The sequence below is a fragment of the Rana temporaria genome, chromosome 3, assembly GCF_905171775.1.
Source record: "Rana temporaria chromosome 3, aRanTem1.1, whole genome shotgun sequence".
In the NCBI taxonomy this organism is placed as follows: domain Eukaryota; kingdom Metazoa; phylum Chordata; class Amphibia; order Anura; family Ranidae; genus Rana; species Rana temporaria.
Window position 1 is genome coordinate 453,661,096 of NC_053491.1, and position 26,515 is coordinate 453,687,610.

Genomic DNA, 26,515 nt, shown 5'->3' on the forward strand with positions numbered 1-26,515 from the left:
CTCATGACGTGTATCGATTGTCACTGGCCTTTTATCAATGGGACTGGCTAAGTTCTTATGAAAATTAAAGCGGTTCTCCACCCTAAAGTGGAGTCCCGCTGATCGGAACCCTCCCCCCCTCCGGTGTCACATTTGACACCTTTCAGGGGGGAGGGGGGTGCAGATACCTGTCTAAAGACAGGTATCTGCACCCACTTCCGGCCCGGCATTCTCGGGCAAAAGACGGGCATTCCGTCACATCCCGTCGCCCCCCCGTTGTGTGCTGGGAACACTCGGCTCCCAGCACACAGCGGGAGCCAATCGGCGGGCGCGGCGCGACTCGCGCCGTAGGGAACCGGGCAGTGAAGCCGCAGCGCTTCACTTCCTGGTTCCCTCAGCGTGGATGGCGGGGGGAGCAGCAGAGAGACGAGCGATCGCTCGTCCTCTGCTGCGATCGGCGGTGGACTCCAGGACAGGTAAGTGTCCTAATATTAAAAGTCAGCAGCTGCAGTATTTGTAGCTGCTGGCTTTTAATATTATTTTCCCATGGCACAACTGCTTTAAGTGTTGGTCAAGTCACTGGTCTCTAGTGATGGAATGGGCTGCATTCTCACAAATGTGAAGTGACAGCAATGTCACTGGTCTCTAGTGATGGAATGGGCTGCATTCTCACAAATGTGAAGTGACAGCAATGTCACTGGTCTCTAGTGAATGGACAGGCTGCATTATTAATATGAAGTGATGGTTGGTGAAGTCACTGGTCTCTAAAAATGGATGGGCTGTGTTCTTGTGAATATGAAGTGTGAATGATGGCACTGGTCCCTAGTGAATGGACAGACCATGTTTTTAAGAAGTGCTGGTGAATCCCCATGAATATGAAGTTTCTCGGGGATGCCACTGGTCTTTGGTTAATTGATAGACTGCGTTGCCATGATAATAAAATGCCTCTGGCTATTTAACCCATGAGCCCCCATCAAAATTCTCATATCCATTTTGGGATTATACATAAATTATGGTCACTCAGCTAAGAATCCTTTTGGTGGAACCGCTCTCTTAATAGGAACATGAAAAGTTTCTAAAACACATCTTATGCCGCATACACACGACCGTTTTTAATGTCCAAGAAAAAAAAAAAATTCTCAACGTGATTCTTGTCAAGCCTGCCCTTCCGTACACACGATCATGAAAAAAAAATTCTTGAGGAAAGCGCGGTGACGTACAACACGTACGACGGCACTATAAAGGGAAAGTTCCATTCGGATGGCGTCACCCTTTGGGCTGCTTTTGCTGATTTCTTGTTAGTAAAAGTTTGGTGAGAGACGATTCTCGCTTTTCAGTCTTTGTGCTTTTCAGTCTGTTACAGCGTGACGAATGTGCTATCTCCATTACAAACGCTAGTTTTACCAGAACGAGTGCTCCCGTCTCATAACTTGTTTTTTTCCCGTCGTTAAAGCCTACACACGACCGTTTTTCATGACGTGAAAAACGACAAGAAAAATTAGAGCATGTTCTAAATTTTTAATGGTCTTTTTTCACGTTGAGAAAAATGCTCTGGAGCCTACACACAATCGTTTTTAATGATCATTTTAAAAAAAATGCATTTTCATGTCATAAAAAACGGTCGTGTGTACGCGGCATTAGATGCTGGAAGCATGACAACATAGAAATGTGACTTTGTTCTATGAACGATGAAAGGAGACATGCAAGTGGATGACAATGCCATTATTAAAGTGCACTTGTAGTTTTGGAGAAAATAATATCCTGCATGGGAGGTGGAGGAAGTAAATGACCGGCCCTACCCTTGTGTCTTCTTTCCCATTTTTAGGGTTTTAGTGTACTTTGGAAGGAATATGTTCAGCCCTGCCTTGCATTCCTTGGCAGCTGTATGGATGTTAGGATATTGAAGAGTTAGGCATTACAATACAATAATTGTATCGTGGTAAACTGCACTAAAATGCAAAGGCAATCAACTGAATGAATTTGAGCAAATCCGTTTTTTTGCTTTGCTAAGTTTATCATTCATATGGTCTACATTAATGGTAACTGAGACAATTATACACTGCTAAAAAAATTAAAAGGAACACTTTAGGGGAGGGGTGTATACAGAGGGGGAGGGGTGTATACAGAGGGGGTTGTTAATCAGTTTCAGCTGCTTTGCTGTTAATTGAAATTAACAACAGGTGCACTAGATGGGCAACAATGAGACGACCTCCAAAACAGGAATGTTTTTTCAGGTGGAGGTGTCTGACATTTTTTTTCCCTACTCATCTTTTCTGACTGTTTTGCACTAGTTTTGCATTTGGCTAGGGTCAGTGTCACTACTGGTAGCACGAGGCGATACTTGGACCCTATAAAGGTTGCACAGGCAGTCCAACTTCTCCAGGATGGCACATCAATACGTGTCATTGCCAGAAGGTTTGCTGTGTCTCCCAGCACAGTTTTAAGAGCATGGAGGAGATTCCAGGAGACAGGCAGTTACTCTAGGAGAGATGGACAGGGCTGTAGAAGGTCATTAACCCATCAGCAGGACCGGTATCTGCTCCTTTGTGCAAGGAGGAACAGGATGAGCACTGCCAGAGCCCTACAAAATGACCTCCAGCAGGCCACTGGTGTGAATGTCTCTGACCAAACAATCAGAAACAGACTTCATGGGTGTGGCCTGAGGGCCCGACGTCCTCTAGTGTGCTCTGTGTTCACTGCCGGACACTGTGGAGCTCGATTGGCATTTTCCATTGAACACCAGAATTGTCAGGTCCGCCACTGGTGCCCCATGCTTTTCACAGATGAGAGCAGGTTCACCCTGAGCATATGTGACAGACGTGAAAGAGTCTGGAGAAGCCGCAGAGAACTTTATGCTGCCTGTAACATCGTTCAGCATGACCGGTTTGGTGGTGGGTCAGTGATGTCTGGGGAGGCATATCCATGGAGGGACGCACAGATCTCTACAGGCTACACAATGGCACCCTGACTGCCATTAGGTATCGGGATGAAATCCTTGGACCCATTGTCAGAACCTATGCTGGTGCAGTGGGTCCTGGGTTCCTCCTGGTGCACGACAATGCCCGGCCTCATGTGGCGAGAGCATGCAGCCAGTTCCTGGAGGAAGAAGAAATTGATACCATTGCATGGCCCCCACACTCACCTGACCTAAATCCAAAAGAACACATCTGGGACATTATGTTTCGGTCCATCAGGTGCCGCCAGGTTGCACCTCTGTCTGTTCAGGAGCTCAGTGATGTTCTGGTCCAAATCTGGGAGGAAATACTCCAGGACACCATCCGTTGTCTCATTAGGAGCATGCCCTGATGTTGTCAGGCATGCATACAAGCACTTGGGGAGCCATACAAACTACTGAGGACCATTTTGAGTTGTTGCAATGAAATTTCAGCAAAATGGACTAGCTTGCTGCATAATTTTTCACTTTGATATTCGGGGGGGAGGGTGTCTTTGAATTCAGCCCTCTGTAGGTGGATAATTTTAATTTCCATCAAATAATGTGCCATCTTTTCATTCCTAACACATTACCCCGTCCATATCAGTATAGATATCCAGCGTGAGATTTTTGCCCGTTGAGATCTGATATGTTTTTAAAGTGTTCCTTAAATTTTTTTGAGCAGCGTATAGAAAAATGTATCTAAAGCCAAACTTATATCTTTTTAAGTATTTTTTGTTTAGGAAAGGGTTAGATCACATTTGTATTGTTCTGTGTCTCTGCTGGGGCATCCTCTTTATGTTCTCATGCGACCCATTGTCACCGAGAAAGTGATGGAAAATTCAAAAAATTTCCAGTGGTCACCAGAAGATCCCCATCTAGTTGTAATTTCCCCCCTTTCTTTGGAGAGATTGATCTTCCCGATGTGTTACTGGAACACAGACAAAAACCAAAAGCCCAATGGGATTTAACCATTTCCACGCTCTAAAAAATAAACCCTTCCACAACCTAATCACTGAGCGCTGCCATGGCAACAGGAAAATTGTGCTGCAACTATGAATATTTCCTTTTTTTGGGGGAAAAAGTAAGGTCTTTTCTTTTCATAAAACTGAAAACCAGACTAAATTTTTAAGGGTGATGTCTTTAACCTCCCTGGTGGTATGATTATGTCTGTAATTTTGTACCAAAAGCAGTACAATTATTTTGCATGGAAATTTGGCGTTTTATACTGTAGGCCTGCAATTCTTAGGAATAACTCACTTAAATCTGTCCAAACAAGAGTCTAGTAGACATCCCGGTTATGATAAAGTTTGAAAAACAAAATCATAAATTATAATATAATAAATAACTATAAATAATTATAACAAATAATAATGTAATTATAATAAAAATTATTCAATAATGTAATCAAATCAGTTGCAGAATTGTCGCTGTCATTACTTTTATTTTTTTATGACGAATTTCCCCACAAATCGCTATCGCACAATTCTGCAAGTGATTATAATTTATTATCGCTGTTTTCTAGCTGCTCTAAAACCACTTCTGACATAAAGGGACACTTTTGGTTGCTATGGACAATCTACAGTTTCCAGGCAGAAAGAACAGTTTTTATTATATAAAAGTACATGTAGGACACTGGGCAGACCACTAGGGACAAAGGGGGTGTGTATTTTTTACATACAGTACTGTAATCTGTAAGATTACACTGGGCCATATTCTCTCTAAATATCCGCCTGCTGCGCTTAGGGCACTTACACTCCGCTGTCCCAACTTACTGGAGCAGGTGTTGTATTCCCCAAACACTTGCTCCATAAGTTGGGACAGCGGAGTGTAAGTGTCCCGGCGTAGCCTGGCGGATCTCCAAGGGGGCGTCTTCTATTCAAATGAAGCGCGCCCCCGATGCGAAAGAACTGGGCATGCGCCGGGCTGCAAAAAGCCCAGTGCGCATGCTCCAGTTCTCGGCGGAAAACGTCAATGACGCCGACGTGTGCGTCATTGACGTAAAGTCGTATTCAAGAACGACTTACGTAAACGACGTACCTGACGAAAAAACACGACGGGGACCCGACGCCATCCGTAACATGGCCTACGCGAGACTTGCAGAAACTTACCCCTCATATAGCAGGAGTAAGTTTCCGCTTACGCAAACGACGTTAGCGACGGTTACGCGACGCGAACTCGTTCGGGAATCGGCGTAGAAGGATCATTTGCATACGCAAATGACTCCTTCACGTAAATGCCATCTAGCGGCGGCCGGCGTCATTGCATTTAAGATCCGCCAGTGTAAGTGACTTACAGATGGCGGATCTTAAGTGTATCTATGCAAAAATGATTCTGAGAATCAGGAGCATAGATACACTGGCCAAAAAAGGGAGTTACGATGGAGTATCCTGACTTACTCCATCGTAACTTCACTGAGAATATGGCCCAGTATACTGTATGTAATGTGTTTATTTACTTTTTTGAATTTGGCGCCGTTCTCCGCCCCCGTGCGTCGCAACGTCGCAGGGAACGGAGATCGGCGGCACACAGGCACTGTGTGAATCGAGCGAGGATGCCGCTCGCTCACACAGCGGGGATGCATCGCAGGATCCAGGGACAAGGTAAGTAACTTGTGCCTGTGGATGCTGCGAGGCGGCCCCGAGTCTGGCTCGGGATACCGCTTTTGGTATTGAAATCTTACCCCGAGCCAGACTCGAGAATAACGCCAAGGGGGTTAAAGCTGAACTCCATGAAATATAATCTAAATACAAGAGCCATGTGTTTTCCTGGTGTGCTTTGTGTATATATTCCAGATCTGTGTGAGACTTTACCCGTATAGGAATTTCCCCGTAATAAAGACCAGTCACTGCTGCTCTCTCTTCTTGTGTAGGGTGACTGGTCTTGTCTCCACCCACTCCTGTAGTATTCTACAGGCAGTCTGTAGTGGGCGGAGTTTCTGGGTTCCTCCTACAGCTCAGCTCTCTATAGCGGCTATTAGCAGCACAGTGATGATGTCACTGCGACTTTTGCAAACTAACAAGTTTGCAAAGACATTTTATGCACACAACATTGATTTAAATCTTGTGTAGCTACTAGGGAACATATTTAGATGATTTAAAGCAGTGGTCATCCACCCTGTACTCAGGGCCCACTAACAGGCCAGGTTTTATGTATTACCTTGGGGAGATGCAGACTAGAATACTGCAATCACTGAGCAGCAAATGATAACACCTGTGATGTATTTCACCTATCTTGCAAACCTGGCCTGTTAGTGGGCCCTAAGGACAGGGTTGATGACCAGTGCTAGGGGTGCAACGGATCGAAAAACTCACGGTTCGGATCGTTCCTCAGATCAGAGTCTCGGATAATTTTTCGGATCACTACCATATATAGTCCCCACTGTAATATCCACATCTCCCCCACTGTAATATCCACACCTCCCCCACTGTAATGTCCACATCTCCCCCACTGTAATGTCCACACCTCCCCCACTGTAATGTCCACACCTTCCCCACTGTAATGTCCACACCTTCCCCACTGTAATGTCCACATCTTCCCCACTGTAATGTCCACATCTCCCCCACTGTAATGTCCACATCTCCCCCACTGTAATGTCCACATCTCCCCCACTGTAATATCCACACCTCCCCCACTGTAATGTCCACATCTCCCCCACTGTAATGTCCACATCTCCCCACTGTAATGTCCACATCTCCCCCACTGTAATGTCCACATCTCCCCCACTGTAATATCCACATCTTCCCCACTGTAATGTCCACATCTCCCCCACTGTAATATCCACATCTTCCCCACTGTAATGTCCACATCTTCCCCACTGTAATGTCCACATCTTCCCCACTGTAATGTCCACATCTCCCCCACTGTAATGTCCACATCTCCCCCACTGTAATGTCCACATCTCCCCCACTGTAATATCCACACCTCCCCCACTGTAATGTCCACATCTCCCCCACTGTAATGTCCACATCTTCCCCACTGTAATATCCACACCTCCCCCACTGTAATGTCCACATCTCCCCCACTGTAATGTCCACATCTCCCCACTGTAATGTCCACATCTCCCCCACTGTAATGTCCACATCTCCCCCACTGTAATATCCACATCTTCCCCACTGTAATGTCCACATCTTCCCCACTGTAATGTCCACATCTCCCCCACTGTAATGTCCACATCTCCCCCACTGTAATATCCACATACCCACCCCCCCACTGTAATATCCACACCTCCCCCCCACTGTAATATCCACATCTCCCCCCACTGTAATATCCACGTCATCTCCCCCCCACTGTAATATCCACCTCATCTCCCCCCCACTGTAATATCCACCTCATCTCCCCCACTGTAATATCCACATCTCCCCCAACCCCACTGTAATATCCACATCTCCCCCATCAGCACGCCGCTCTGGGGAGCTCACCTAGGCTGTCGCCGCCAGGTGTACCAAGATGGACGCCGTTTCAGAGCTAGGCTGAAGCCGCGGCCTTTGCTATGGCCGCAATCCGCGGATCGCGTGGTGTGCCAATCCAAACATGGTGACCCGTTCGGATCACGGATCAATGATGATCCGTTGCACCCCTAATGACCACTGATTTAAAGAGTTCAGCTTCAAAATACCAGCCAAGCGGTAACTATATTGGTAACACAAGGAACCAGACTAGGCCTTGACGTTCGAAACTACACTACCATTACTATTGGAATGTATGCATAACCAAAAACTTTTTTTTTTTAGTTTTGGATAGATTAGGACTAGAAACAGTCAGGTTTTTCATTGACATATGTGTTCCAATTAGGTAGCCTATGTCTTAGCGACCTCTGCCACATAGATAGAAAGTGATGGGGAATCCAAAACAAATCACTAGAACAAAATGAGGAAAGTAAATCTTCCAACTGAGACACCTGTGACAACTACTGTATGTGGGGAATTCCCCTTAAATTTGACATAAAGGTTTTCTCCTACTTCCAGTGGCGTTTCAGGGACAGGAAGTGAACGGAAATCTGGGACACAGACAAGAAAATAAACAAAAACACACATGTGTTTGAACCTAGAAACCTAACAAAAAATGTTGGCTGTACGTAAACTTTAATGATCTGTATTCTGTTAACCAATAAGCACAGGTGCACTTTTAAAGGAAAGGGGGGGGGGGGTGATGAATTACACAAAAAAATAAAAAGACAATATATTAAAATGTAGAAAAATAATTTATTAAAAGAATAAATAGTAAAATGATCAGAAGAAAGCCATGCATGAGCGTAAGGTAGAGTGTTGCATGCTGGGTCAGAGGTTTTGGTAGTCTGGAGGTAGCGTTAATGGTTTTCTCAAGGCGGTCTCACAGTATCATCGGTTTATTAGAGGAGGGACAGTCCCCAGTCAGGATTGGGAGGGAGACCAGAGTTTGTGCTGCGTTACAAACAAGGACAGTGTGAGCAGCACCAGGGAGGGATGGAGACTGGAGCTGGTTGAGCAGGGCCCACGGGTCTCTATAAAAGGGAAGAAGTCAGATGTCAGAGCTTAATGGAACATAGTTCATGGTATCTCCCATTTTCTACGAAATATATAAATTCCTATTTTATACTTCTGTACAGCTGAAAAACGTAGAGAAAAAAAAACGAATATACTAGAAAGAACCAACAGAACCGCTGTATTGTTCATGCAGAAGGGGTGTATATAAAGATTGTTTATTCAAATAACAGGCATTTAAAGTGGAGGTTCACCCGCAAATCACACTTTTTAACCTTAGGCCTAGTACACACGAGAGGATTTATCCGCGGATTTGGATCCGATGGAGTGTACTCACCATCGGATCGAAATCCGCGACGAAATCCCCTCGCGATGACGTGTCGCGCCGTCGCGATGATGACGCGGCGACGTGCGCGACGCTGTCATAAAAGGAATTCCACGCATGCGTCGAATCATTACGACGCATGCGGGGGATCCCTTCGGACGGATCGATCCGGTGAGTCTGTACAGACCACCGGATCGATCCGCGGGAGCCAATTCCAGCGGATAGATTTGTAGACATGTCTACAAATTTTTATCTGCTGGAATTGGGAAATTTCCGCGGATAAATATCCGCAGGAATGTACACACCATGGAATCTATCCGCTGAAACCGATCCGCTGAGATTTTTCAGCGGATGGATTCTATGGTGTGTACGGGGCCTCAGATTCATGCTCATTTTGTCAAGGGGAATCGGCTAGTTTTTTTTAAATCGAAACTGTACTTACCGTTTTAGAGATGCATCTTATCCGCCGCTTCCAGGTATGGGCTGCGGGACTGGGCGTTCCTATTTTGATTGACAGGCTTCCGACGGTCGCATCCATCGCGTCACGATTTTCCGAAAGTAGCCGAACGTCGGTGCGCAGGCGCAGTATAGAGCCGCACCGACGTTCGGCTTCTTTCGGCTACTCGTGACGCGATGGATGCGACGGTCGGAAGCCTGTCGGAAGACTATCAATCAAAATAGGAACGCCCAGTCCCGAAGACCATACCGGAAGCAGCGGAGAAGATCGCTCTCTAAAACGGTAAGTACGGCTTCGATTTTAAAACAACTAGCCGATTCCCCTAGACAAAATGAGCCTCAATCTAAGGGTAAAAATAGTTTTATGGGTGAACTCCCGCTTTAATGCTAAGGTTTTGCCTTGTCTTGGAGTTAAGCCTCGTACCCACACTACGATTGTTGGCCAACCCAGTGTCTGATTTTTGTCAAATCAATAGTCGTGCCGCAAACACGAACGTAGTGACGTACTACAAGGAATTTCAGCTCTTGAGCACCACTCTTTGGGTCCCTTCTGCTAATTTCGGTGAGCATTGATTTCGAGCATGCGTGTTTGTACTTTCGACTTTTGTGTGACGGATACGTGTACTGACCATACAAAAATCAGACGTGGAGCCATTGTCCTGCCATCCACAGGTTGGCCGAAAATTGGACAACATTTGTCAAAAGGAGCGTACTAACGGTAAGAACCTAGGACAACAGTAAACAGACATTCCCCATCCAACAATCATACCGTGTGTACGAGGCTTTAGATGTCAAAACTACAAACTGAAAAAGGATTGGTCAATCTAAAACATTTTGGTGCTGGAGAGTTAAATCACTTGCCATTTTTTTTTGCTGGACTCTACAGGGGGAGAGGCAGCCCCTCGGGAGAACTCTACTGGGGGAGGGGGGCCCTCGGAAGGACTCTACTGGGGGCCCCTTGGGAGGACTCTACTGGGGGAGGGGGCCCTCGGGAGGACTTTACTGAGGGCCCCTCGGGAGGGCTCTACTGGGAGGGGCTTCAGGAGGAATCTACTGGGGGATCATTGTGGGGAATCTATTGCCAAGATCTCTGTACTGACTTCTAGTGTTTCTACATCTGCTGTGCCCATTAGTACTTGACCTTACAAAGGTGAATGGGCACAAATTCCTAACACTCCAAAAACTTATGGAAAGCATACCCAGAGTGGAGGCTGTGATAGTCACTAACTTCGGAAAGGAGGAAGTGGGGGTCAAGTCCATACCAATGTTCATGGTTATCGAATTTGATGTCCAAGTTCATATTAGGCCCCGTACACACGAGGAGACATGTCCGATGAAAACGGTCCGCGGACCGTTTTCATCGGACATGTCTCCTGGGATCTTTTGGTCTGATGTGTGTACACACCATCAGTCCAAAATCCCCGCAGACAGAGAACGCGGTGACGTAGAAGACACCGACGTTCTCAAACACGGAAGTGCAATGCTTCCACGCATGCGTCGAATCAATTTGACGCATGCGCGGGATTTCGGGACGCTGGTTACACGTCATAACCAGCGGACATGTCCGATTAGGTGTACTAACCATCGGACATGTCCGACGGACATGTTTCCAGCGGACAAGTTTCTTAGCTTGCTAAGAAACTTTTGTCCGCTGGAAACCTGTCCGCTAGGCCGTACACACGGTCGGACATGTCCGCGGAAACTGCTCAGCGGACCAGTTTCAGCAGACATGTTCGACTGTGTGTACGGGGCCTCAGGTGTGATGGGCAAGTGTTCACAATATTTTGGCCATAAAATGTAAGAAGGAAGGAGGTGACCAAGTTCACCACCAGGTTCCAATTAGGTAACCACTTTAGAGTGGTGGTTAGATGGCAGTTTATGGTTGAAACTACATTCCAAATGCCACAAATCCTTGGAAGATTCACATTTTCTACCCTTCTTAACTAGAATTGTTTGGTCAATCTAATAAAACTTTTCTGAAAGTTTAAAAATGTTTTAAGGCATTTTGTTTTTCCTTACACATCTTTTATTTAGGAATGAACATTGAATATGGGATGTTTTGATGCCTCTAATTTTGAAGAGAATTTAAAGGATTCTGTTATGTAGCAAACTGTTGTATGAATATATTCTGATGGAAGCATCCATTCCCCAACTCACTTTCCACATTCTAGTTGCAGGATGTTGAAGTTAAATGCGGTATGAAAGTTGGCACAACTTTTAACTTATATAGGTTGTTGAAATTTCATGTGTTGGTAGAGTAAACTCTTTATAGTAACTCTTCCTCTTCATTGCAGGGAAATAAAGCATTCCAAGCAGAAGCAGCATGCCATCATTGAGTTCCTGACAAAGGAGGGGTGCTCACTGTCCAAAATCCACAAAAGGTTACAGAATGTTTAACCACTTAAGACCCGGACCAAAATGCAGCTAAAGGACCTTGCCTCTTTTTGCGATTCGGCACTGCGTCGCTTTAACTGACAATTGCGTGGTCGTTCGATGTGGCTCCCAAAACAAAATTGGCGTCCTTTTTTTCCCACAAATAGAGATTTCTTTTGGTGGTATTTGACCACCTCTGCGGTTTTTATTTTTCGCGCTATAAACAAAAATAGAGCGACAATTTTGAAAAAAATGCAATATTTTTTACTTTTTGCTATAATAAATATCCCCCAAAAATATATATATAAAAAAAAAAATGTTTTCCTCAGTTTAGGCCGATACATATTCTTCTACCTATTTTTGGTAAAAAATCGCAATAAGCGTTTATCGGTTGTTTTGCGCAAAATTTATAGCGTTTACAAAATAGGGGATAGTTTTATTGCATTTTTATAAATTTTTTTTTTTTTACTACTAATGGTGGCGATCAGCGATTTTTTTTGTGACTGCGACATTATGGCGGACACTTCGGACAATTTTGACACATTTTTGGGACCATTGTCATTTTAAAATGCATTGTTTATTGTGAAAATTACAATTGCAGTTTGGGAGTTAACCACAGGGGGCGCTATAGGGGTTATGTGTGACCTGAAGTGTGTTTACAACTGTAGGGGGGTGTGGCTGTAGGTGTGACGTCATTGATTGTGTCCCCCTATAAAAGAGATGACACGATCGATGACGGAGCCACAGTGAAGAATGGGGAAGCTGTGTTTACACACAGCTGTCCCCGTTCTTCAGCTCCGGGGACCGATCGCAGGACTCCAGCGGCGATCGGGTCCGCGGGTCCCGCAGTCCCGGTCACGAAGCTTCGGACCGGGTCGCGGGTGCGCGCCGCGGGCAGGCGCCCGCGACCAACGGCTGGACAATAGCACAGCACGTACCTGTACGTACATGTGCCCAGCCGTGCCATTCTGCCGACGTATATGTGCAGGAGGTGGTCCTTAAGTGGTTAAGGAGATGACGCTATTGACAAGAGTTGCCAATGACAAGACATTGCTCGTCAGTGGTGTCATCTCCGTAAACATTCTGTAGCCTTCTGTGATTATTGGGACACCCTAAACCTCTCCTTCATCAAGAACACAATGACATTACATGACTGTTTGGAATCCATTATTTACCTGCAATGAAAAAGAAGAGGGGTTACTATATAGTTAAGCCCTGTACACACGATCGGATATCTGATGGAATCTAATCCGATGGATTTTTTCGTCAGGTATCCGATGAAGCTGACTTTTACCAGTCTTGCCTACACACCATCAGTCAAAAATCCGACCGTGCCAAAACGCGGTGTCGTAAAACACTACGACATGCTGAGAAAAATGAAGTTCAATGCTTCCAAGCATGCGTCGACTTGATTCTGAGCATGCGTAGATTTTTGACAGATGGACTTCCACACCGACAATCGTTTTTTTCTATCGTTTTTTTATCCATAGGAAAGATTTAAAACATGTTCTATTTTTTTCACCGATGGAAAACCGATGGAAAACAAACCGATGGGGCCCACACACGATCGGTTTGTCCAATGAAAACGGTCCATCGGTCTGTTTTCACCGGACAAACCAATCGCGTGTACAGGGCTTTACTCTAGTAAAAAATGTAAAAAAAAAAAAAAACAACCTATGTATGCCTAGATCTCGATAATTTTCTATTCACTGCCTTGGAATTATTTATTATACACCTTCCCTTTAAAGATACCAGGCAGAGATAGTAATCTAGGGCCAGATTCACGAAGAATTGCGGCGGTGTAACGTATCGTAGATATGTAGATACGTTACACCGCCGCAAGTTTTCATCGCAAGTGCCTGATTCACCAAGCACTTGCGTGAAAACTTACGCTGGCGGCCTCCGGCGTAAGCCCGCGTAATTCAAAGGGGCGTGTGCCATTTAAATTAGGCGCGCTCCCGCGCCAGACCTACTGCGCATGCTCTATTTTGAATTTCCCGCCGTGCTTTGCGCGAAGTGAGGTAATTTTTTCGAACGGCGACGACGTGCGACGTGCGTAGCGTACTTTCGTATTCCCGGACGTTTTACGCAAGACGAAAAAATGTTTAAATTTCGACGCGGGAACGACGGCCATACTTTAAACAGCACATACATGTGCTGTCTAAAGTTAGGGCACCTAAAACGACGACTAACTTTGCGACGGGAAACTCGACTAGCAGCGACGTAGCGAACACAAAAAAACGCTGTGGATCGCCGTAACTACTAATTTGCATACCCGATGCTGGTTTACGACGCAAACTCCCCCCAGCGGCGGCCGCGGTACTGCATCCTAAGATCCGACAGTGTAAAACAATTACACCTGTCGGATCTTAGGGATATCTATGCGTAACTGGTTCTATGAATCAGTCGCATAGATACTCTGAGAGATACGACGGAGTATCTGAGATACTCCGTCGTATCTCGGCTGTGAATCTGGCCCCTAGTTCTTTATTGATATTTTATAACGCCATCATGTTCTGTGGTGCTGTACATTGTAAGATAAGAAGGGGGGCAAGTAATACAATTAAAACATATATGTCACAGAAAACCAATACATATGTATAGCAAAAACTTGTACACCAATAGTAAGAGGATATGTGACCTGCTTGTACAGGATTACATGTTCCCAGTGGCCTACTGTGCATCCAGAAGCATTATTACACTGATGGAGGCCAAATCTACAATCAAGCAGCTGTTCCAGGTCTTTACCAATGCAAAGTATGGAACCCTAGCCTCCTTCCAATATAAAGTGCACTACAAGTCAATTTGGAAGTTCAGTTGCTGTAGATCTGAGGGGAAGATCTGAAATGAGGGGAAGCTCTGCTGATTTCTATCATCCAATCATGTACAAGCAAAAATGCTGTTATTTTCCTTGCGTGTCCCCCTCAAATCTACAGCGACTGCACTACAAGTGCACTTCTAGTGCACAGTGGATCTGCCTTTGGTAAACAAAACCCCAGAGTAGTGATAGTGGTTTGTACTAGTTACATTGGATGGACCCACTGGCAAGGACATTTTCCAACCAGTGAAGAGTTCTTCCTGTAGAAAACACCCCCAGCAGCTTATTGGGCCAGATTCACGTAGAATCGCGGTGGCGTAACGTATCGTAGATACGTTACACCGCCGCAAGTTTTCATCGCAAGTGCCTGATTCACAAAGCACTTGAAAACTACGCCCCCGGCCTCCGGCGCAAGGCGGGCCAATTCAAATGGGCGTGTGCCATTTAAATTAGGCGCGCTCCCGCGCCGGACCTACTGCGCATGCTCCGTTTCCTAACTCCCGCCGTGCTTTGCGCGCCGTGACGTAATTTTTTCAAAACGGCGACGCGCGTAGCGTACTTCCGTATTCCCGGACGTGTTACGCAAACGACGTTAAATTTAAAATTTTGACGCGGGAACGACGGCCATACTTTAGACAGCAATACGTTTGCTGACTAAAGTTAGGGCACCTAAAACGACGACTAACTTTGCGACGGGAAACTAGACTAGCGGTGACGTAGCGAACGCGAAAATCCGTCGGGGATCCGCCGTAACTCCTAATTTGCATACCCGACGCTGGTTTACGACGCAAACTCCCCCCAGCGGCGGCCGCAGTACTGCATCCTAAGATCCGACAGTGTAAAACTATTACACCTGTCAGATCTTAGGGATATCTATGCGTAACTGATTCTATGAATCAGTCGCATAGATAGAAACAGAGATACGACGGCGTATCAGGAGAAACGCCGTCGTATCCCTTTTGTGAATCTGGCCCATTGTTCCCTAGTAAGTTCAAAGTAGTCCAAATATGGCAAAGTTCCTAAAATGCATTTATTGAGCCATCTATAGCCACCCTTACATTGGCTGATATTACCAATCCCTCTTAGAGGGGTTATACAGAAATCACATTTAAAAAAATTTGAAGAAAAGATCTGGAGATTATAAGGCAAAGGTCAAAGGTTATGCTGGAAGATAGGCGATCAAACAATTTGTAAAAATAAAGAATGGTCTAAATTTGAGGGCAGCAGTCTGAAGGTTTAGGAGTTAGAAAAAAAGACAGACAAAGAAATGAGAATGTTAGTTGGTTAGTGGGTTAGAACAAAATCTGTCATTAAAATGAACATGTTGTAGAGAAACCATGCCCAAGGAACACAAGCCTGTAAGGCCGCGTACACACGATCAGTCAAAACCGATGAAAATGGACTGAAGGACCGTTTCATCGGTCCAAACCGATCGTGTGTGGGCCCCATTCGGTCAGTTATCCTTCAGTCAAAAAAAAGAGAACTTGCTTTAAAATGTAACCGATGGACGCCTAACCGATAGGTCAAAACCGATCGTTAGTATGCTCAGAATCAGAATCATAGTATGTATGATAAGTATGCTCAGAATCAAGTCGACGCATGCTTGGAAGCATTGAACTTCATTTTTTTCAGCACGTCGTGTGTTTTACGTCACCGCGTTCTTTTTTAACCGATGGTGTGTAGGCACATCAGACCATCAGTCAGCTTCATCGGTTAACCAATGAAACGGTCCTTTAGTCCGTTTTCATCAGTTTTGACCGATCGTGTGTACACGGCCTAAGGATGGGCACCACAAACGTCTCTTAAAAGCCTACCAAGCTCCAGGCAGGCAAACAGTGAATTGTGAGATGATGGGCAATGGTGGGGAACGGAGCTCTAAAAGTCCAATCTGGCCTGATCAAAGTGTTCAGGGGCTTCCTAGGCTATACAATAGAAGAACTGCTCAGATTTTACAATAAGGGTAGGTACTTTGTGGTGTCTGCTCTTCGGAATTAGCATAGCTTTTTTTTTTGGATGACAGGTTCACTTTAAAAAGGACAGTTAGCCAGTTACACACAAAAGCATTAATGAAAAAAAAGGAGTCGTCGATGTATCTGAAGGCTACAGCAAGATCAAGAAGAAGTTTAAAAAACCAATAATGGAGAGAAAATGAGATGGTCGCTTTAAGGGTCACTCTTGATATTTCAACTGCAAGCTAGTTGACTGAAGCATTGATTACCTTCTAACATCTCCTGGTTACTCCAGCATGCTGATCCCCAGAGTCCCCGGTCTGTGCCCCCCCCGCCATGGATTTATAAGAAGCAATCTAAATATAATGTAATAGTGGGTGGTCTTGGGAGCATGGGTTCAAAGATCTCATTGCTGAAGTTCCTGAAAAATATAGAATGCTAAATATGTGCTTCATCTCGTCAGCATTTACCCAAAGCCAGAATATCAGTTAGGAGTGTACCAACCCATGGCAATACATGTCACCATTAGGATAGCCATCAATACATTTTCTGAATGGATGCAAAGTATTCTCTGATCGGGTCAGGTCAAGAGGTCGGGCAGCGATGTCACGCCCCCCACCTTGTCCAATCAGAGAATATTTTTCACCTATTCAGCAAGGCATTCTCTGAATGGCACCCATGCTGAGAGGCTGACCTCCTGTGTTCACAATGCAGCTGCTTAGCATAGGACCTGTAAGCTAGTGGAGATCCCTGGAATAGCTGTGTTTTCTACAGTGATTTCCAGCTTCCAGGGGCATCGACCAGTTATGGCATATACATAGTTACATTGGTCCAAAAGCTGGATCAATGAAATGATGTATAAAATATAAATACCTGGAATTCTTCTTTAAAGCGGGGGTTCACCCTAAAAAAAAGTTTTTTTTCTAGCATGCCATCAAGCATACTAGCGCGAGCTACAGTATGCCTTTTTTTTATTTTTTGGCGCTGTACTCACAGTTTAATCCCGTAGTGAAGTTTCAGACTCCCCGTGGGGAATGGGCGTTCCTATGCTTCCCGGAAATAGCCGAAATAGGACTTGGCTCTTCACGGCGCCTGCGCCTAGTCTGTGCGCAGGCGCCGTATAGCACCGTGAAGAGCGAGACCTACTCCGGCTATTTTCGGGAAGCGTGACGCGCCATAGCCGGCCGTCAATCATCTTCCCTCTGCAAAGGAACGCCCATTCCCCGCGGGGAGTCTGAAACTTCACTACGGGATTAAACTGTGAGTACGGCGCCAAAAAATAAAATAAAGGCATACTGTAGCTCACGCTAGTATGCTGAATTTAATGGTAGAATCTTGTTATTTAGGGTGAACCACCGCTTTAAGCCCAACCCCAACCAATTATTTTTTCAAAAGTGGGAAAGAAAGAAAATTACTGTCGGGTTTTTATAATTTTTTCCCCCAATTGAAGAGATTTTTCTTGTCCAAGGGATACCCATACAAAACAAATAAAAGTAAATAAATAAAAAAAATTAGAACACAGATGGCAACAAAATCCTGCTAGAACCTCTAATGCCACCAACAAAATTCCGACAACAAATGTTCGATGTGAGCTTGTTGTTGGAAAATCCGACCGTGTGTAGGCTCCATCGGACATTTGCTGTCGGAATTTCCGACAACAAAATGTTTGAGAGCTGGTTCTCAATTTTTCCGACAACAAAAGCTCTTGTCAGAAATTCCGATCGTCTGTAGCCAATTCCGACGAATCAAAAATCCTACGCATGCTCGGAATCATTGAACTTAATTTTTCTTGGATCGTGGTAATGTGTTGTACATCACCGCGTTCTTGATGTTCGGAATTTCTGACAACATTTGTGTGACCGTGTGTATACAACACAAGTTTGAGCCAACATTCCGTCGGAAAAAAATTCCACGGTTTTGTTGTCAGAATGTCCGATCGTGTGTACGCGGCTTTACCCTTTACTGCTCTCTTCAGAACACAGGCCAATGCAATGGAGATCAAGCTACATATATTTTATAAATCAATAGACACCAGCCTTGGACTAAAGTGGAGGTCTATCTTTATCAGACTTTAATGTGCTGGATTTTGCACAACCTTTTGAATCTCTGCCTAAAGCCTCTTACACATGATGGGCCGGATTCACAAAGCACTTACACCGACGTATCTCGAGATACGCCGCGTAAGTATAACTATGCGCCGTCGTATCTGTGCGCCGAGCCCACAATCTGAGATGCGTCTAAAGATAGGCTTCCTACGACCGGCGTAACTTGCCTACGCCGTCGTATCGTGGGCGCATATTTACGCTGTGTGCATTTGCCGCTCCCATTGATTTTCTATGCACATATGCAAATGAGGGAGATACGCCGATTCGACAAACGTTCTTGCGCCCGGCGCATAATATACGCGGTTTGCGTAAGTCGTACGTCCGGCGTAAAGTTATTCCCCATATAGGAGGCGCAACCCATGCAAAGGTATGGACCAGGGAACACAAGCCATTGTATCTTTTGTCGTTTACGTTGTACGTGAATATGACTAGGCGTAGGTTATGTTCACGTCGTAGGCAGTGATTAGACGTATCTTAGGCAGTTGTTTCGACGTGATTCTGAGCATGCGCACTGGGATGGTCCACGGGACGGGCGCATGCGCCGTACGTTATTCATAACGCTCAGTCCTTCATTTACATGGGGTCACGCCTCATTAGCATGGCTCACGCCCACTTCCACCTACGCTGGCTTACACTGAGGAAACCCAGCGTAGATTTGAGAGCGACTGGGGGCGACTACTTTGTGAATACTGTGCTTGCCTCTGTGCGCTGCATAAATATGCGCCAATGTATGTGAATCCGGTCCGATATGATTATTGGCCAACCGAGCATCTGATTTTTGTCAAAAGGGCATGTGCCATTGTCTTGCAAACTAACGGTTCACAATTATCGTGCCACAAACACGAACGTAGTGACGTACTACGAGGAATTTCAGCTCTTTAGCGCCACCCTTTAGGCCCCTTCTGCTAATTTCGTGTTTGGTTAGCATTGATTCCGAGCATGCGTGTTTGTACTTTCGACTTTTGTGTGACGGATTTGTGAACTGACCATACGAAAATCTGACGTCAAGCCGTTGTCTGCTGAAAATTCACTAACCTGTCATCCAACATTTGTTGGCCAAGAGTTGGACAACAATTGTCAAAAGGAGCGTACTAACGGTAAGATTTTAGGACAACAGTCTGTCAACAGACAATCCCCTGCCGACAATCGAACCGTGTGTATGAGGCTTTAGGGCCCATTCACAATATTGTGTTGCAAGCTTTGATGTGATGCTGTGCCGGTAATAGCAAATGGAATCCCAATTCTCCATTCTAATGGATGTGCGTTGAAGTGCAGTGCATGGTCCGAAATGATACATGCACCTTTTTTGGTGTGGATGGGCCAAAATGTATTCTTAGCAGATATAGGCAGACTATATGGACTGAACCCAGATTGAGACGCTCAAACACCACTGCTATTGGATATCAAGGCATGGGCAAAAAAAAGCAAAACAGCACAGGAAAGTAGATGGGTAAAGTTATTTGTGAAGCTGCAAGTGGGTGAATTCCAGAAGCCTTCCAACTATAAGGGCCCATTTAGACTTCTGCCATGTGGTAAGACATCGGCAAAGCAAGTAAAATGTCCTACTGCATTACCGTGCCATTCATTTTTGAATGACACTCAAACACACTAAGGCACCAAGACAACGTCTTTTTTACTTTGCTGACCACTCAAACATCCCCTGGTAAGTGCTGTTTCTATACTAGCCATGGTTAGACTAGGAGGTGCTGTTATGTGACAGATGCTGATTATTCTATTTTCAGTTTGAACTAGAGCTACCATTATCCCCTAATGCTAAGGGACATTTTGGAGTAACTATCTCTGTACTCATCACAAGCAGGGCCGCCATCAGGGGGGTACAGGCAGTACACCTGTAAGGGGCCCGGATGGCAACCCACTTAAAAAAAAACAAAAAAAAAAAACATTTTTTTAATGTATTTTTTATAAAAAAAATATTTATATTTTTTAACCACTTGAGCCCCGGACCAATATGCTGGCTAAAGACCCAAGGTGTTTTTACAGTTCGGGACTGCGTCGCTTTAAAAGACAATTGCGAGGTCGTGCGACGTGGCTCCCAAACAAAATTGGCGTCCTTTTTTCCCCACAAATAGAGCTTTCTTTTGGTGGTATTTGATCACATCTGCGGTTTTTAGTTTTTGCGCTATAAACAAAAATAGAGCGACAATTTTGAAAAAAATGCAATATTTTTTACTTTTTGCTATAATAAATATCCCCCAAAAACATATATAATTTTTTTTTCCTCAGTTTAGGCCGATACATATTCTTCTACCTATTTTTGGTAAAAAAAATCGCAATAATCGTTTATCGGTTGGTTTGCGCAAAATTTATAGCGTTTACAAAATAGGGGATAGTTTTATTGCATTTTTATTTTTTATTTATTTTTTACTACTAATGGCGGCGATCAGCAATTTTTTTCGTGACTGCGACATTATGGCGGACACTTCAGACAATTTTGACACATTTTTGGGACCATTGTCATTTTCACAGCAAAAAATGCATTTAAATTGCATTCTTTATTGTGAAAATGACAGTTGCAGTTTGGGAGTTAACCACAGGGGGCGCTGTAGGAGTTAGGGTTCACTTTGTTAGTGTTTACAACTGTAGGGGGGTGTGGCTGTAGGTGTGACGTCATCGATCGTGTCTCCCCTATAAAGGGGATGATGCGATCGATACGCCGCCACAGTGAAGCACGGGGAAGCCGTGTTTACACACGGCTCTCCCCGTTCTTCAGCTCCGGGGACCGATCGCCGCACTCGAGTGGCGATTGGGTCTGCGGGACCCGCGGTCCCGGAGCTTCGGACCGGGTCGCGCGCGCGCGCCGCGGGCACGCGCCCGCGACCCACGGCTGGGTGCAAGTACAGGACGTATATATACGTGCTTGTTCCCAGCCGTGCCGTGCCGTGCCATTCTGCCGACGTATATGTGCAGGAGGTGGTCCTTAAGTGGTTAATATATTTTTATTTTTTATTAAAGGGACAATTTTTTTTAAGGGTCCGGAGGTCCCCAGGGGCCCGGAGATCCCCAGGGCCCTGGATGACAACCTACCTTTTTTTTATAAAAAAAGACGTCCAGTCAGGATAACACAACCACTTCCCGGACGTCAATTTACTATTGACCTGGTGGGAAGTGGTTAAAGGAACCTATTTAGAAAATAAAAAATAAACCTTTACAACCCCTAGTGCTAGCAGAATCAACAGTATTGACGCAGATATAATAATGCATCAGATCCTAAAAAATCAGTTGATAGCCAACTTAATCCAGCCTAAAAGGGATCATTTTCTAAATTCAAGTGGGACTAAGTAAAGGTCACCTACCCCTCCTCCTTCCAGTATATAGTCACTTCCCTCACTACCCACTACTTCATTCAATCACCAGGACCGAAGAAAGAAAATTCTGTGCAAGCTTCAGAGCGACCTGCTGGAGCTTACACGGGACTCCTTCCCCATCCCCCACTGTCATGTCGGAGAAGGGACTGCACCCAGAAGAGACTTCTATTTCATTTCACACCCAGCAAAAGGAGAGAATATTCTGTTGTAGGAAGGGGGTGGCTGGGAGAGACCCAAACCCCTTTCATTTGGCCCCAAAATTTTGTAATTTTAAGGGCTAATTGAGAACTAAAAACACAAACCAACTTGAAGTCTCTGTGTAGAATTTTCAAAATTCAACAACCGTGTAGAAATCCATACCTGTAATGTTAAGCAGCTTGGGCAGAAACCGATTCCAGAAGGTGCATGTTTGGACCCTTATTCCCTGCAGGTTCTGGAGGGGTTTATTATTCAAAGGTAAGTACTTCTGTTCTGTCACTGTATAGATGGGCCAACGAGATTGGCGGGCATCATCATTAGGATCTCTGGTAACAAAGGCAAATAGAACATGATTATGCATATGCATCAAAATAACCCAACTTTTTTTTGTCAAAAACACAATAGAGGAAGACTATCCCTGTCCATGGATATCTTCATATACTCCATTGACTTGCAACTCTGACTTGTAAACTAACATTTTCATTTAATTGGTAGTCTAATTAAAAAAACATCCTAATTCTCTCCATCTATCTGGAAGATATCCTGGATCAAGGATCATCTTAATCCTCTACATCAGGGGTCTCCAAACTTTTCAAACAAAGGGCCACTTTATTGTCCTTAAGACTTTAGAAAGGGCCGGATTATGGCCAGTGGGTGCAGAAAATGTCCAGGGCCCAGTACCAGTAAGAATAAATGTGGCCTCGGGGTTAGGGGTCAGTAGGAGGAGGAGTAGGGCCCCTATCAGTAGGAGGAATAGTATCCCATCATTGATATAAGTAGAAGAAATATTGCCCCCTTGTTGGTGTCAGTGGAAGGAAAATTGCCTCATATTAGTTGGAGGAATAGTGCCCCAAGAGCCACATCTGGCCCTCGGGCCGCAGTTTGGAGACCCCTGCTCTACATCTATGTGGAATTCTTCTTCAGTTACTGACTGTGACGGGAGGGCCCGTGGAGCCCAGAATCCCTTGGAAAGGTTGGGAAACCCCTGTTTCAACTCCCCATGCACCTCTTTTGTCTAAGTCACCCTGTGCCATCCTGGCACAGGGTGAATGAGAAAATATGTCTTGGATTGCTTAAAATGGGACAGTAATATTTATCCACAATATCTCCCAGGATATATGTAAAGACTATTCTTGGTTTGTTTTATTCTGAACTCAACATGTTAGTTGAGAGAGCTGATCACATTGGCCTCTGTACAATGTAGGAGACGGGTCGACTCCTGCTAGAGCTCCTGCTATTGTGAGAAGGTGTCCTGTGGTTATACTTATGATAATGTATCATCTAATGTGTGAAGCTCGGTGACAACAAGTCTGACCTGTAGTGAAATCCTGATGGGCACGGAGTCACATTGGCTGCTTTAAGGAATTAGTTAATTAGCTCATGTTAATTTATGTTTCTGGTTACAAGTGTATAGTTAGAGGTAATATGAGCAGGAGGGCAGAACTTCCTCTTTAACTGTATATAAGACTTGTATTTTGGTTCTAATAAACAGTCCATGTTCAGCAATCAAACGAGTATCGTCTTGTATTGTGCTTGTGAGCGGTTGGAATATCTGATATAATATAAGGTAAGTGAACCAACAATGCACTAGCTTAAAGGAACCTATTTAGAAAATAAAAAAAACAAACCTTTACAGCCCCTTTAAGCAGTTAAAGAACGCAGAAAAGATGTGAGCCTTTTTATCTGTACCAAAAGAAGAAAAAAATGTATTTTGCTGCTATGTCCCAGTTGGAGAGATTTAGGCCCCTTTCACACTGGGGCGGGAGGTGCGCTGTTGGTATAGCGGCGATATATTTAGCCGCGCTATACAGTCAGAATTGCGGCAGTATTTGTCCTCCAGCGATGCGGTTTTAACCCCCGCTAGCGGACGAAAAAGTGTTAATACCTCCCGCAATGCGTCTCTGCAGAGGCGCATTGCCGGCGGTATTACCGCGGTTTCCCATTGCTTTCAATAGGAAGGAGTGGTGGAGGAGTGGTAAACACAGCTCCAAAGATGCTGCTAGCAGGACTTTTGGTGTGAAAGCCCTCGGGATTTCACACTGAGACTGCAGGGCAGGAGTTCCTCGGGCGGTATTTAGGCATTATTTTTAGCGCTAGAACGCCTGAAAAACTCCTCAGTATGAAAGGGGCCTTACTCCTACCCCCTGACTACATTACTAGAACAGTTGAGAGGAAACTCTCTATCAGGTGCAGACCGTAATCAGAATCCCACAGAGGTTCTGATTTTTCAAAACAAAAAAAGCCTTGGTTGGAGTTGAAAGTAAAGAGAGTCCCGGAGCTGAGAAGGAACTGATAGGAGGAGGGACGGCATGACAGGAAGGGACAGCTCAGGGAATCAGTTAGATAGGAGGTTTGCTTTAAGAGAGGAGGAGTGGCCAGGGAAAGAAGAGGCTGAGGTGGTTGCCTGGAAGGAGGAAGTGACGTAACGTCACGCATTCCTTTTTACAACGAAGGTAAAGCGTCCCACCCACCCTCCTTATGGGGCAGGCAGAGGGGGGTGGCGGTTTTGGGTCTCTGGAAGAGAAGAAAAGGCAGGAAGTTTTAAGAAAACGATGGTACCCATAGGTGATATGGGGGTACGGGTACCTATGTAGGTCACTGCGGACAGGTCTCTGCCTCTGAGTCGGGGGCTTGCGACTGAGGCAGAAGTTAAATAGTTTATTGTCCCAGTGTCCAATTGGAGTTGTGGTCTCTCAGACCACCAGGTTGTTGTAAAGTTTTGTATAAAGTTATTTAAATCGGTTATTTATGTTTATTTTAGAATGTGTTAAATAAATAGGCCGTAAGGCCAATTTTACTCCACACCGGTGTCAGTCGTTTCTGGGAAGTGGGATGTGGGGTAAGTTATGCGAGGGTGGGGTCACGAACCTGAAGTCGGTCCTTAACATGTCATGACCAATAACCTCTCCATTTACTTGAGAGTCTCTATTAAAACTGTTCTCTTTACTTCCATTTTCTTGGCTATTATTAACGATCACTGGCCTTTCTCTTTTTGAAAGTCTTTTTTCCATCAATGACCATCTTCATTCTGCCTTTTCTTTTAAAGATAAGAGAAGGGCAGGTATCTCATGAGTTGTAAGAAATCCGTCTCTTTCTCAAATGATTGCTGTACTATCAACCCCATCACAACTAATTCATTTTCTACTGGTTAAAGGAAATTATATTTAACGATGGTCTTCACCCTAGAGCAGTCTCTCAAACTTTTCAATACAGAAGAACCCTTGAAATAACTTTATGGTCTTAGGGAAATCCTGCTGAAAATTACTATGGCCCGGATTCACAAAGCACTTACGCCGGCGTATCTCGAGATACGCCACGTAAGTCTAGCTATGCGCCGTCGTATCTGTGCGCCGTGCCCACAATCTGAGATACGCCTAAAAATAGGCTTCCTACGACCGTCGTAACTTGCCTACGCCGTCGTATCGTGGGCGCATATTTACGCTGGGCGCATTTGCCGCTCCCATTGATTTTCTATGCGCATATGCAAATGAGGGAGATACACCGATTCACGGACGTAGTTGCGCCCGGCGCATAATATACGCGGTTTGCGTAAGTCGTACGTCCGGCATAAAGTTATTCCACATATAGGAGGCACAACTCATGAAAAGGTATGTACCAGGGAACAGAGCCGTTGTATTTTACGTCGTTTACGTAGTACGTGAATAGGGCTGGGCGTAGGTTACGTTCACGTCGTAGGCAGTGATCCGTCGTATCTTAAGGAGTAGTTCCGACGTGATTCTACGCATGCGCACTTCGATGCGTCCACGGGTCGTTTTAAGTACTTCTATGGCACTTGGCCCATCATTTGCATGGGGTCACGCCTCATTAGCATGGCTCACGCCCACTTCCACCTACGCTGGCTTACGCCGAGGAAGCCCAGCGTAGATTTGAGAGCGAGTGGGAGCACTGGCTTCATGAATACTGTGCTTGCCTCTGTGCGCTGCGTCGGCGTAGCGTATATTAGATACGCTACGCCCGCATAAATATGCGCCGATGTATGTGAATCCGAGCCTATATCTACAACTCGTGTTACATTAGTGTGATGGTCAGTGGGAAGAATTCTCCTTACACTTGTGGTCATTGGAAATAATTACCCCCTTTACAGATCTCTAAAAAGATCAATGGTGATGGTGGGAACTTATCAAAGAGGCAGAAATTGCTCAAAGAACCCCTAGCATCCTCTTAAGGGACTCTGGTTGAGAAACCTAGAAAGAAGGAATTAAAAGTTGACAGCTACATAAACTGTAGCTGCTGACTGTTAATAAAAGGTCACTTAACTGTCCAGGGATTGAGCACTGTCCTCGCCCACTCCTGTTCTTTCCCAGTCTTTGGGGACTGTGGTAAGCCGACTGATTCCTTGTGGTTTCATAGTTGGCTTCCCACTGTGCATGCATGAACCACGCTGCTCTTTGTGACATGTCCCGCAGCCTTCTGGGACCTGTGACATGCCTCAGAAGGCTGGGGGCAAAGAGGTGTGACCAAATTTCTGCTAGCCTAGGGCAGGGGGCTCAAAACAAAGGGCTAGTTTACTGGATTTCAAACTATAGGGGGGCTGGACTGTACTAACATCCCCACCACCCACTGTCCTTTCC

The 26,515-nt window shown here is 45.1% G+C and overlaps 1 protein-coding gene across 6 annotated transcripts in view; it reads right to left on the reverse strand.

The window, feature by feature from the left end:
- Window positions 1–26,515, reverse strand: part of ACHE (acetylcholinesterase (Cartwright blood group)) — a 194,260-nt gene that overhangs the window by 12,847 nt on the left and 154,898 nt on the right. For 4 of the 6 annotated variants that reach the window (XM_040346677.1, XM_040346674.1, XM_040346675.1 and 1 more), the window contains exon 3: window positions 22,086–22,249. In XM_040346677.1, coding sequence (XP_040202611.1) covers window positions 22,086–22,249 — 164 coding nt within the window. Of the gene's footprint in view, window positions 1–8,095; window positions 8,394–15,357; window positions 15,574–22,085; window positions 22,250–26,515 lie in introns of those variants that run through there. The other 2 variants (XM_040346678.1, XM_040346679.1) reach the window with 2 other exon arrangements.